General features: G+C 38.4%; 1 protein-coding gene across 1 annotated transcript in view; it reads right to left on the bottom strand.

Moving 5' to 3' along the window:
- Positions 1–2414, bottom strand: part of arvcfa (ARVCF delta catenin family member a) — a 69341-nt gene extending 66927 nt beyond the window's left edge. Inside the window, exon 1 of the mRNA XM_057819204.1 lies at positions 2222–2414. Coding sequence (XP_057675187.1) covers positions 2222–2242 — 21 coding nt within the window. The 5' untranslated portion in view covers positions 2243–2414. The remainder of the gene's footprint in view (positions 1–2221) is intronic.
- Positions 2415–14814: the final 12400 nt, after the last annotated feature.

Raw genomic sequence — 14814 nt, 5'->3', positions numbered from 1 at the left:
CTATAGAATGTATAATGTAATGGCGTGTAGAACATGAAAAGTAATGTTAGTTACTCTGCTGAGTAACTAATTACTTTTACAATATAGTAACTTAGTAGAAGTAATTTGAAACTGTAACTAATTACTTTTTGAAAGTAAGATTAACAACACTGCTTGGGGATGTAACCAGAGTGTTTTTTTTTTGTATTATTTAATTTATTCAGTTTCATTAATTTTGCTTCTATTAACATTGCATTAATTTATAAATGTATTTATTTTACAATGATAATTTAAAAACAAAATTTTTAATAATTAGAACGATACATAAATTTTTTTCATATTTTTTTATTACAAAAAAATAGTCAATTGCCCTATAAAGGGTTAAATTTGTTAAGTGTCAAATTTTTAAATAGCTGTCCACTGTAGTGACCACTGTTCCTGGAGGGATTCAATGAATAAAAGAAAACTCCCAAAACATCAGCTCAGCAAAAAAAAAAATTTTTTTAATACACAGACTAGACTGAAGTCTGAATAGGGGTCCGCAAAATATTGTCCACTGGGCCGCATGTTTGAGACCCCTGGTATACAGTATGTGATCCTCCCGTGAGAGGATTCTTGTTCAGAAAAGCAGCAGAGTCTATTAGATAGATTTTTACTGTCCAAGTGAAGCGCACTGCAAACTCATTAAAAGTCAGAAGTCAAAATAAATCCTGAAGAAAAATTCTGAATATTAGCTTTAAGAGGCACTCGTCGTGTCATTCTTCATCTCACTCAAGCGTGACAAGTTGTTCCCTGCTCTGCTCTATGTCCATTCATTTTCGTTGACCAACCGACATGGGCCTCGGACACAATTATGCAATCAATTCGGAGACAAAAACCCTCTGACCCTGAAGGCCTCACGGGGCAGTAAACATAATTCACATTCAAAGAATTAAAGGAGAAATATGAAAAAAATATGAGAATATTAAATAAAATAAATATTGGCTTTAAATGTTTGAATTCCTGTTCCCATGGATTGATGGATGGGAGAGGTAGGTTAGTATGTACAGTAGGTAAGTAGATGTGTTTGTTTATTCTTTTTCTACCTCTCAGTTGATTTGCATGTAAGTGTCTGAACAATTATTACACTTATTATTAAGTCACTGTCTGCCATTGACAGTGATAGATGTCCAATCCATTTTAACTGGGAAGATCTGGCAGTGAATGTTAAAGTAAAAATAAAATTAATTACAAAACACTGGAAAAATATTAATTTAACTGTCTGATGCATGAATTATGAAATCCTTGGTCAAGATTTTTATCTGATGTGTTTTTATTCTTATTTTTACAAAATAGGATTTTTTTCATGAAGTTACAGACATGTCCAATCCAGTGGACTCCATGCAGTTAAACCATAGAAACCAAGGCTTTATAGAGAAAGATATGTTTCAGCAGCTGTCCAGTGTCTATTGACCACTATGCACCAGAGGGTTAAGGAAAACTAAAAATTTAAATTAAAAAAGAATGATGAAAATGGAGAGTCATAAATCTATAGAATTGAATTTAAAAGTCTGATAAAATGAACTAAACGAATTCAGTACAATGTTAATGCACAAAATCTGCCATTTTGAAAACCATGGCCATTTTTTACTCCAATTGAAAAAGAAAATCACATCCCTTCAATTGAATCAAAATTTTCGGAAAAAATGCACCTAATAGTTGAAATTTCCTGAATGTCTTACTAACTGCTATCACAGTGAAAGTTGGGGATGAGCCCGCTCTATGCTTACTATTAATTCTTTTTCTGCCCTCCCATGAGCAAAATTAAATCTTTACTTCTTTATGAGTTCCAATTGCAGCCACTTTGTACTCCCCCTCAAATAGTTAAATGCTGCATGGTCAGCTTTACCATGATACATGATGGCAGCACACTCACCACACAGTGAAATACGCGTGCACGCGTGTGTATGCACTATTTGATTTCTCCTTTCCATCCCTTCCCATTGGGGCAACATCTCATCATTACACAATCAAAAATCAGCACCCTTACCAGCCTATAGTCTTTATACCTTCACACGTACACGCACGCGCACGCATGCACGAGCGCACACACTTGATGATGTGAGCATCATGCGCTCCTTCTCCTCATGCAACGCAAGGAGACCGCACTAAACAGTAGGCAGTTGGCGCCTTCTGCATGACAGCGGCATAATCTCTGCAAGGAGAGGAAGAGGAGAACCCCCCCACACACATGTGTACTTACCTCCTTGACTTGTGCAGGCATGGTGGAAGCTCCTTCAGCTCTCCCCTAGATTGATGCACGAGGTGCGTCCTCTCCTCTTCCTCCCTCGCTCCTCTGCTTAATTCCTGCCTGTGAGCATGTGAGGCAGTTCAGACATCATCCAGCCATCCAGCGCACACATACACGCATACCCTCCCTCTCTGCTGCACCCTTCCTCACCCTCAGCAGCACACACACTTTGCAGGCAGGCGCAGAGGCATGCACGCATTTTGTCCAACACAGACGTGGAGGGGGCGGTAGGTAGTTGTTGGAGGTCCCTCTCCCCATTACGGGAGCCCCCAACACACACACACCAACACTACCCCCGCCCTCTTGATGTGAGCTGCAGTTAATGTTTGCACTATTAGCAAGGTGCTGAATCCACACCGTCAAAAAAAAAATGCCCAGCAATCTGCACAAACACACACACACAAATACAAGTACAAGGGCCCTGAAGGGCTCGCAAGCAGATGCAGCTGGCGCCCTAGAGATGCCCGCTCTAGTTTGATTGCAAGGCGGCAAGGATGAAGACAGCAACTAGTTTGTGAGGAGGAAAAACAAAACATACAATCTGCAGTCCAGTGATATTAGTGCTATTTGACATTTTTTGTGTGTGGAATCCATCCCTAGATATTTGCTGAAAAGCGCCGCTATACAGTATATGCGGTTTTAGTTGTCCTGTGATGGCACAAGCCGTTGTTAATCGTTGTGAAGGGAAATCAGTGATCGTGACGTACAAGTGACCCAACGGTTTTCAAGATACTGCTGGAATTTGACCTTTTTGCCAGATTGCCGGAATCACGGCAGGCGAACCACCGGAACCGCGCTAGCACAATTCCAACGACCCGGGCGGCGGAACCCTAATAATCCGGCCAAAATGCCATACTCCATCCATTCACCTTAGTTTTAACCCCTTGAACTGACTCCATTTCAAAAGCTGGAAAAAGGCTTCTAAACAAAAGTTGATCATTTATTCCAAGTCGACAGCAATCAGACAGCGAAGCAAGACAGCAAACAGACCCAGACGAAGAGGAAGGCTGGATCCAAATTAAGAGGGGGGTGGGGGGCACAGCCCCCACTGGTGGCCAAAAATGTTATTGCATGTAATTGACTTTCCAATACAGTATATAAATTTTAAATTAAGACTGCTGGTAAATGTTATCTTGGAAAGTTGTAAAACAATAAAACTACCGACAAAAATGAATGAAATGAACAGTAAAATATATGGCGGAAAACACTCAAGTGGCTTGAAGTTCCGCTTGAAGACCCTCAATTTGGCCAAATTTCAAAATTGTCCTATATGCATGTGTGATACATCATTGGAAAGCTTAAAATCACAATTTTCTGGGGGAAGAAACATTTTGAACAGGAGGGCTTTTTTTTTTTTTTTTTTTTTTTTAATTTAAACAGCAAAACCCTAACTGGAGGTGAGAGCACGCGAGAGCAGAGTTAAAGACGCCATGATTTTAACGAGATATTATCACGTACGTACCTCTTTTTTATCCAAAAACTCCATGTAGCATGTATCACCGAGTGTCATGACACAGCTGTGAATGGCCACAACTGGATTTTTGGGGGATTTTATGGGTGAAACATGGTAATATAACAAGGGTCGCGATGACATCAAGGAGTGGTCGAGATTTTCATTTTCATATATTTACCCTTTTAAACGTTTTTTTTTTTTTCAATTTTTCTTTGTTTGGATCGATTATTTATCATCAATCATATTGGGGAAATGCGACAGTAACAAAAAAAATACAATTAAGCCATAGTGATGAGGTAGATATCCGTGGCTTATTTTCAGACACCAATTTTTTTCATTGTGACGTAATTTGTTTAAAAGTTAGTGAATAATTTTTTTAAGTCCTTTTTTTTTTTTAAACAAAATATTAGACATTAATTAATGATTCTAAGATAAAAATGACAGACATTTCGAATAATAAATACGATTACTTACCTTCTTTTTATGGCTATGTTGAAACGAAAGCGGTTGCGCGACGTCTGTAAACGGGGGTTTCCAGGGTAAAACGGAAAAATTAAAAATAGTTCGGGGACTTAATGCGCCATGAATCTGCTATGGCAGCATATAGACATATTGTTCTGTCAAACACAACCGTTCCTTTGACTTAAAATACAGCAGCTTATTTTAAAGAGGGGTGCAAGAGCAGAAACTGCTTTTTCAGCCTTGTCTGTATTTTCCGCCATATATATTTTTATAATGGGTCAAAATTAATTTTCGAACAGATCATGTGACTAGCACCTTAGAGATGGTCATTTGCTTTGCTTAGCAAAAAAAACACCTGAGGAGAGAAGAAACGAGATGAATGTACATAATTTTTTTCAAACCTTAAGCTTTCACAGGTGACAACAACTACTGAGCGAGAACCAAGGATTAAAAGATGTAGACCATGAAACGCCGTGGGGCACTGCTAAAATGGTGAGCATAGTTTCATTTTGTCCCACTAAAGATGCTAATTGTACAACAGAGCCGGACTATAAGCCGCAGCTGTCTTCACTCTATTATGAGATGTTTACACCAAAATATGTTAACCGCAAACACTTTATTTGAGAGCGGCACCACCGTGAACCACCATGAAGCTTTGAACAAATTTGCTTCAAAGCTTCCTGGCTTCAAGAAGCTTCATTTGGCCGTCACTGCTCCTTTGGGGTAGACAGTCAACCTCTTCTGCCACCTGCTGCTATCAACACTGTTGTTGTCCAACATGCCTCCTAGCATGCATTGCAGTGCAACAGATGTAAATAAGAATCAAAATTAATGTTCTGTGCTAATTATTTTTCCGGTTACTGTTCCAGTTATTTCATTAATTGCTAGTTATGGTATTTGGTAACACTTTATTTGACAGTGGCGCCTCAAGACTGTCATTAGACAATCATAATTATGACATGACACTGTCATGACTATTATTGAATGCTTATAACATTTCATTTAGTGTCTTCGGGCAAACTATGTCACTTTTGAATGGATGTAAAACATCCGAGCTGGACATAAATGGCGTTAGTAACATAATTTGCCAGAAGACAGTTAATGACATGTGTCATAAGCATTCAGTAATGCCCATTATAGTGTCATGTCATAATTATGACGGTCTTATGACGCGGCTGTTAAATAAAGTGTTACCAAATACCATAACAAGCAATTAATTAAACAACTGGAACAGTAACTGAATAAATAATTTGCATAGAACATGAATTTTGACTGTTATTAAACATCTGTAGCGCTGCAATGCATACTAGGAGGGATGTGTTGCCTATTAACCGAAATTAATCAACAAATAAACTGCACTGGACTATAAGCCGCAGGATTCAAAATGAAGGAAAAAAGTAGCTGCTTATAGTCTGAATATTAAGGTATCTAACTAGCCGTCCGTCCATCCGTCCGTCTATCTATCATTCGCTGCCAGCCCTCTCACTTTGAAAGGATAGGATTTCTTTTGCAGTTAATGGCAACCAATGAGTTAACGATTGTTTGATTAGAATTTAATTTCGATTGTAAATTTTTCAAACGTAATTCTAAATCAAAGTGATTTGAGTAACAAGCGTGGTTACTGAATGAATTAAACATGCATGTCAAGGTACTACTAGACTTGACATTTCCCAAGGTGAGTGGGGTCCTACTCAGGATTCCTTCCCCCTGGAGGAGGTGGTGAGCATGGAGTGTTTTCCTGTTTCGTAAAATGGGTAAGGGTGGGTGGAGGACATCATGGCGGAGGAGGGTAAACGGGGCAGAGTGAACATAGAAGGAGCCGTACGCCAGCTGAGTGGGTCCATGGACACCCTTCGCTCGGCCAGTGTGAGGCGGTAGACTTCACCGGCAGTGGATGTCAGAGAAGTAAGATTCCGGTCCGTACAGGGCTTCGGATCAGGTATGGAGTGGCAGTGTGCACTCCCTCTCCTCCATCTCGCGTCGCTCTTGAATGGAAACCACAAGGGCTTTGGAGAGGTTGTCGAAGCGGGACCCCACGGCGGACTTATGAGGGGTGAAACACACGTCCTGTAGGCTGTCTCGGAACCTGATCCTTTGCCCGTAGCCCGGCCGGGCTGAGCTTTGAATTTGAAGATGATGGTGCTGTTCTAAATACATTCTAATACAAAGAAATAAAATGAAAACGTTACCCAAAATACACGAAACCTAAACTATTTGCCCCCAATAGGCAAACTTACAGTAAGATTTAAATTTAATTTAAACACACTCATGTGACTCTTCTGGATGCCATGAATGCAGCATGCAGTGACACCACAGCATATGCCTGCAGAGACTGGATAAAGCATTCAAGTAGATTTTTTCCATGCTGTAGAGCAAGGACATCCATTGTGACTTGGATAAAATTTGTGGAATGTCAAGATGCGTAGAAAGAATGGGGGAAAAATCCTGACATGTAGCACTCAAAGTTTAGTTGTGCCGATTGTCTTATGTTTACATTTCTAATTTTGCTTTTATTTTTTTTCTTTGTGATACTCAGTGCCATAACTGTCAACCCGAGGCCCTTGGCAATGTTACAAATAGTGACGTATGCCCTTACAAATTGAAGACTAATCTTACAACGTTTTATATAGCGTGCAATATGAAACAAAAATAAAACTCAATATTTAAAATAATATGAATTTATTGGTAATATTGTAACTAGAGATATCCCAATCGATCGGGATCGGGTCCGATCACGTCATTTTCAAAGTATCGGAATCGGCAAAAAAATATCAGCCATGCCTTTTTTTAATTTTTATTTTTTTTTTATTTTTTTTATTAAATCGTTTTCTAATTGTATTTAACTTTACAGACATAATATGTTACACTCATTCCAGTCTTTAGTTTAGGCTTAAGGTAGGGTTATCAAATTCATCCCGATAACGGCAGTAATTAATTTTTTTAAAAATGTATCACGTTATAATATTTAACGCAATTAATGCATGCGTTGCACGACCCACTCACGCATTGTCGCGCTCAATCTGTAATGCCGCCGGTTTACGTATATAAAGAGATAAAAGGCAGCGTAAAATGAGTAGAGTGAATTTTGGCAGCCTTTGGAGCCTTTTTTTAATTGACTAAAGCCTTACAATCCCTCACCCTACGATTTGCAATATCATGGGAAGCAATGTATGGAAGCAAGGTAGCAATTGATCTTTTTCTTACCACCTTATGTTATTTCCCAACGCACAGAAGATATATCAATTGGTAGCACTACGCACAGTCATGGTTCCACTTCCCATCATGCATTTGGGCATGGCTACAGTATCATTTACTGAAAGCTCAGCAAATACACTAAATGGCAATATTTAGTCACAATATACAAAGTCACAAGTCTTTCTATCCGTGGATCCCTCTCACAGTAAGAATGTTAATAATGTAAATGCCATCTTGAGGATTTATTGTCATAATAAACAAATACAGTACTTATGTACTGTATGTTGAATGTATATATTCGTCCGAGTTGTATTCATTTTTTTCTTAATGCATTGCCAAAATGTATATGATCAGGAAAAATTATCGGGAATGATTGGAATTTAATCGGGAGCAAAAAAAAGCAATCGGATCGGGAAATATCGGGATCGGCAGATACTCAAACTAAAACAATCGGGATCGGATCGGGAGCAAAAAACATGATCGGAACAACCCTAATTGTAACATATAACCTGGTGCAATCAAAGAACAATCAATATCTTCAGCTACATCATGATTACTTGTTATAATTGTAGTAGCACTTTTGGTAATTTCTATCATGCTTTTTGATGGCTGCACTTCAGTTTGACTTGAAAGTAGTTCGTTAGTGTGTCCAATTATAAATTAAAAAGTTCAATTGATAAAATGAATTTACCGCAATCTTTGAGTCAGGGAATATTTATTTAGCTAATTCTGAGAAGTGATCAGCAATAGCTGCAGGAAAATTGTGTTCGGCAACAAAATGGCGGAATAAAATCTCCGCTTTCGTCACTTTTCAGTCTGCAGACTTCATCTTTATGACCAGTGTTGTTAATCTTACTTTTAAAAAGTAATTAATTACAGTTACAAATGACTTCTCCCAAAAAGTAATTGAGTTAGTAACTCAGTTACCTGAATGTAAGAGTAATTAGTTACTTGGCAAAGTCACTGGTGTTATCTTTCATGGGTTTTTTTTCCATTTAAAAAAAAAAAAAAAAACATTGTAACCTTTGCTATTTTTGGAAATCGTTTAATGTTGTGAATCAACTGTTAAAGTTGTTAAAATTGCTCCCGTTTTTGAGTTAGTTCACTTCTGCCTACTTTCGACATGCGAAACTTTTAAAACTGTTTCATCATTTAAAGCTAGATTCAAATGAAGATTTTGCCAATTTAGAAGTATTTTAGATAAAAAAGTTACATAAGTTCGCTTGGAAGGTTCACTACAACAGAGCCTCTCTGAGAAGTCTACTGCTTTAAAATGGCGGCTGTTTACTGACACCGCCGAGTCTGCCATTTCGCATATAGTTATATATGCATGTGATATCTAAGCATGTCTGGGGTAGGATGAAAGAAGAAGCATGGAAGACAAAACCCAAGAATGTTGATGAACTCTGGGAGGCATGCAAGACTCCTTTCTTTGATGTTCCTGATGACTTCATCAATAAATTGTATGAATCCTTGCCAAACCGCATGGATGCAGTCCTTCAAGCCCATGGAAGTCATACAAAATATTAAATTTGGATCTCACAGCACCACTACTTAACCCTTGAGAGTCGAAGGACGCGCCGGCGCGTCCTCAGCGCACGTCGTCTTTGAAGCGCCCTTACGTTTTAATTACGTCACCCACATGCCTTTGGTTGGTCTTGTTTTAAAGTGCGGAAGTTGCGGTTTACTCTCGTTATTATTTGAAGTCAATCGACCAACTAAAACGTGAGATATTGTCATTTAAGTTTTATAGTTTTATTGTCCTCTCAAAAAAACATTAAAACGCTGCATGGATCATTTGTTTATGTCTATATTTCCATCATTTCTTGTCCTTTTTCAAAACGGAAGCTCCATGAAAAAAACACAAATCAAACGAACCCTTTCGAAGTCACAGTGGAAGCACTAAATGCGTTTTTTTTATAAATACAACTGCCGTGCGAGGTTCCACCGAACGAGAGGGAGGAGTGTTCTTAAGCAGCGAGGTGGCGAGCGACGGCCGTTTGGATAGAGCGAGCGACTTTGTGTGACTTTGAGAATGAACGGAAAACTAAATTTAGCGCAAGCAATTGTGCTTTTTGATCAACTTGAGGAAGAGGATGGTCCAAATTCGTCATCATCGTCTTCTTCGGAAGAGTCCTCGAGTGAAGATTTGAACACGTGGGTGACGCCATCGACGAGCAGAGGTAAGCCAACTCACTTTTTTTTTTATGCTGAAAAAAGTTTCTTTTGAAAGTTTCTTTTGATATTGCAAGACAAAGTTAATTTTGATGCAATATAAGTGTGTTTTTGTGTATTTAATAATAGAATGTGCATATCAGATCAAAGTCGTACGTGCACTGTGTGTATCCCAGGCAGGAATTTATAATTTGTGGTGTTCGTCTTTCTATATGAAGATTAGGGATGTAGCACATATTCAGCTATGGTATTCTTTCTATTGTCATACATATAGATTTCCATTATTATTTATTGCTGTATATATTTTTATTTTATACTTTATTATTTTCATAAATACTGACTTTTTTTTCATGTACATATATAGTGACAATGAAAGTAAAGTGAAATGAAAATGGAAGGTTGGAAGGGTGGAAAGAGGACCGACACCCCATGGAAGTGTGGGGTGTGTGATGTAGCCCTGTGTCGAATTCCAGGACGAAACTGCTTTTCGGAGTGGCATGCCTGAAAAAAATTTAACTTGTTTATTGTAAATATTTTTGAAAATACTTTTTTTTCCAATGTTATATATATATTTTTTTTCCCCCACAATCAGTCTTCTCAATTTGTGTATATAAATGTGTGTTCAAGAAGCTTGATTGTGTGTACATAGTTTTCATCAGGTGATGGGCCGCAATACCTAAACTCATAAAGAGATGGCCTCTAAACACTTTTTGTGTTAGATGGTATATATTTTTTCACTGTTCTGTCTGCTGTATATAACCTGTTTTGACTAGAGCATGAATAAAGGCAAAAAACGCCTATGGCTATACCTGTTGTTTATGTTGAATTGTCAAATATAAGACTATTTATTCTAAAAAATTTTTGGTTGAATGTTCATCCTAACATGTTGAATAAATATTACAAAGTTTCAAAACGGTTCGTTACGCATGTTTGGTTGTCAATTGGACATCAATATTAAAAATTTTGACAAAACGATTTTGGAATTTTTGGGCCCAACATGATGATTTATAATTGGTCAGTGAAGGAAACAACAGTTTGGACATGAAGTTCAAGGTGTCACAAAAAAAGGGACCAAACCAGGCCATCGTAAACAATTTTTTCTTTGAAATATAAAGGCAACTTCAAAGGCATGCAAAATCAGACAAAATAGGCCCAGACCTTAAAGGGTTAATTCGCTTATGTTATGTAACATATTTTTGTATTTGAAGTACATTTTTTGGTTCAATTTTCACACTACTTTCTGTAGGCGACAAAACTTTTGTCTTGCCAAAATTTGACCTTTATGTCTTCATTGAATGATAAATCTTTTTTCAGTAAAAAAAAATATAGTTTTGTACATTCAACATCATTCGGGAGGGTCTTAGTTTTCATATGAGCCATTTCTGAAACCAATTGAATAATTAAGTCAGGTTATTAGCAACTGCTTCTACAAAATGGATAAGCGACAAGACTTTTGTCAGGGACTGTACTATATATTGGCCACTTCTGTTGTCTTCCTATACGCACGTGACGTCAGCACGTTGTGCCGCATTAAAAGTAGTCCGGGCAACACATCATGCTTAGAGCTGGCAAAATTAAACGATTCCTCAAGGCGGAGAAAATTCCTCGGTCAATTTTTAAAATCGAGTTTTTATTCTTGTAATTGTTTAAGCTCTCGATCATTTATCTCTTTACATCTTGGGGGAAGCTGTGCTTTGCTCGCACTCTTATAGCAATCGCCACTTCCACATGTATTTCTAATATAATACAGTGATAACTTGCTATATTAGTGACCTAACAAGAGTTTTTAAGATACTGTACATGCTGTCGTTTGGTTGATTTAAGTACGGAAGTTTTAACATTGCCATATTCAACACAAACGGTGCCTCAGCACACGGGCACATTTCTTGATCCTCTGCACAAATCGACTTGCATAGAGTGTCTCACAAAAGTCAGTACACCCCTCGCATTTCTGCAGATATTTAAGTATATCTTTTCATGGGACAACACTGACAAAAATGACACTTTGACAAAATGAAAAGTAGTCTGTGAACATCTTATATAATAGTTTTGATTTATTTTCCCCTTAAAATAACTCAAATAATAGCCATTAATATCGAAACCCCTGGCAACAAAAGTGAGTACACCGCATGGGAACTACGTACATCCCTAAATGTCCAAATTGAGTACTGCTTGTCATTTTCCCTCCAAAATGTCATGTGACTCGTTACAGGAGTGCTGTCAGCATTGCTGCAAAGATTAAAGAGGTGGGGGGTCAGCCTGTTAGTGCTCAGACCATACCCCACACTCTACATCAAATTGGTGTGCATGGCTGTCACCCCAGGAGGAAGCCTCTTCTGAAGACGGTAAAAAAGAAAGCCCGCAAACAGTTTGCTGAAGACAAGTCAACAAAGGACATGGATTACTGGAACCATGTCCTATGTTCTGATGAGACGGGCGGGCTTTCTTGTGTGCAAATTTTTGTACGTGTATTTTGTCAACTGGCATCGGCTTCGACTCACCCTAATGAGAACACATACTGACAAACCACTTTGATTTTCGTCCTGTAGCAACTGAACCCCCCCTCCAAAAAATGCGTAGATGCCTCACGCTGACCTAGATTTGGGCAGCTCCTCGCTCAGGGCTCATTGATATGCTTGATTGTCATTTCCCCGCACCTCTCCTCTTCCCCCTTAGACAATGCAGAGCTCCATTAAAAACGAGTTTGAATTCTACAACGCCGATCAAGTTAAAGTCATTATTATTTATTTTTCTTTTCAACTCATTTTTCCTCCAAAAGATATGAGGAGACTTTTTTTGCTGCGTTCAAAACCAACTGTGACCTTCTGCTGTGTTAATATGCAGCCGTGGCCTCATATAAAAGTGCACACTCACTGATTGTTGTATTTTGTGCGTGTATGTTCACTGGGGTCGGCTTCAGTTGTTCATGCCAGCCTGAACACAGCAGAGCAGGGCACTGTGTGTATATGTATTAGTGTGTGTGCATGTGTGTTTGTTAGTCTAATTAGGAGAAAAATCTGCACTGGGTCCACAGGAAAGAAAGGAGTAGAAAGACCCTGCAGAGCCGTTAGCTTTTCGTCGACTCTCAAATGACGATATACACTCTGATGTTGAAGTTAGCGGGCAGGATTTTGTAGATGTTTTGTACACCTGTTAGACTTGACATCAAAGATACTAAAAACCATGATGGATTGACACACAAACACAGCGGAGGTGATTGCTGTAAGACCGCAAAGGAAGCCCAGCTTCCCCTAAAATGTCAAAAAATAAGCAATCAAATGCATTCTGTTGTATGTACATGTCATTGAGGAAATACACACGACAACGCGCTACAGGTAGTCCCAGGTTACGTTCCTTCGTTGGTGATGGCACACGAATTTTTGCGAAAGTCGGAATTAACCCTTTAAAAAAATAACTATCCAAAAGGTCCAAAAGTATTTTATTTTGTTTAATAATGGAGGATACACTGCCCTCTGGTGGCATCATTGGGTGTGGCTGGACTGCCGCCTTGGCTTCTATGACTGAGTAGGAGACTCGTCTGACATCACATGATATAGGACAGCTACCCTCTCGTTTAGCCAACATAAGCCTGTATGTTTTTTCAGCTAATATATGTTTGTGCATGCATTTGTAATTAAGTTTAGAGCTACAGTTTGTGGAGTTATGTGTGAGCAATTTGCTATGAAAATTGTAAATACGTCCGTAGCATTTAAGCTAGCTGACTTTTGCTAGGCAAATTAGACTAATTTAAAGGGGAACTGAAGACCTTTCCGGATTTTGGTTTAATTTTATGAATATAAACTTAGGACAAGTTCGTCAAAACAACCATGACATTATCAACACGTAATTGTAAGGATAATTTGCGTTTTTTTAGATTTTTTGCACTCCGTTAATGGTCCCTTCGCAAACCCGGAAGTGTGACGTAGGCAACAGAAGACTACCCACAGCTAACATAGCAGCAACAACGATGTCAGTGATATTTCCGCCAAAGGTAACCATTCAGGATCGCTCTTTCGTGACGCTACCGATGGCAAAGGCTCCCAGGAAAGATGAATTACAATTAATCCCTACATGTTTGAACCTGAGGCGTCAGATGACGGCGATTTACTTGACACAGCAGATGGCGTCATGACGCCAATTGACAGCTCAACACTTCACGAACGGGAGAGTGAGTGGTAAGTCCAGCATCGTGATTTTTTTATTAGAATGCGATTACATGGTTGTATATTTTTCCATGCTCTACACATAGCTAAAACTGGATATTAGGTAATGGGACAGCTCCTACCGATCTAAATATGATAAAGCTAGCCCAAATGTGGCTAAATGAATGCTCTACACATAGCTAAAACTGGATATTAGGTAATGGGACAGCTCCTACCGATCTAAATATGATAAAGCTAGCCCAAATGTGGCTAAATGAATGCTCTACACATAGCTAAAACTGGATATTAGGTAATGGGACAGCTCCTACCGATCTAAATATGATAAAGCTAGCCCAAATGTGGCTAAATGAATGCTCTACACATAGCTAAAACTGGATATTAGGTAATGGGACAGCTCCTACCGATCTAAATATGATAAAGCTAGCCCAAATGTGGCTAAATGAATGCTCTACACATAGCTAAAACGGGATTTTAGGTAATGGGACAGCTCCTACCGCCGATCTAAATATGATAAAGCTAGCCCAAATGTGGCCAAATGAATGATATGTTATTGACATTTCAAAATAAATGACAAAACCATTTTATTTTCCAGGTGTTGCTGTAAACCGTCAAGTAATTACCCTTCCAAGAGTATGCCTGTGTCATCAGGAGATCCCAGACGTGAGAGCCAAACTTGCGGAGGCTGAAGCACTGACAGGGGCATGAATTTCATTAAAAAAATAAAACCATAAATTGTTAACAACATTGACACATTTTGTTGACTGTTTAATGTATTCTATTGGTATATAATATATTGTAATTATATTACATTCTGAAAAAATATTCAATAGGACGCAATAATAAATGATACCAGGTTTATGTTGAATCAGCATTAGCTTTCGTTGTCAGATTGTGACACAACATGTTATACCAAGCACACAACGGCACACATCAAAGAGCATAATTTTAGTAAGCAACACAAAGTTAGGATAGCAACGTACTTGTGCAACATTGAAAAATGATAATGGCAGTGGGAAATATGTATTTACTCTTTTCTGTAGCTAGTTAGCTGTAGTTTTCTCTATACATCATACATACATACATATATCATTAAAATA

The sequence above is a fragment of the Corythoichthys intestinalis genome, chromosome 17 (assembly GCF_030265065.1).
Source record: "Corythoichthys intestinalis isolate RoL2023-P3 chromosome 17, ASM3026506v1, whole genome shotgun sequence".
Lineage (NCBI taxonomy): Eukaryota > Metazoa > Chordata > Actinopteri > Syngnathiformes > Syngnathidae > Corythoichthys > Corythoichthys intestinalis.
This window is presented reverse-complemented; position numbering and strand designations above follow the sequence as displayed.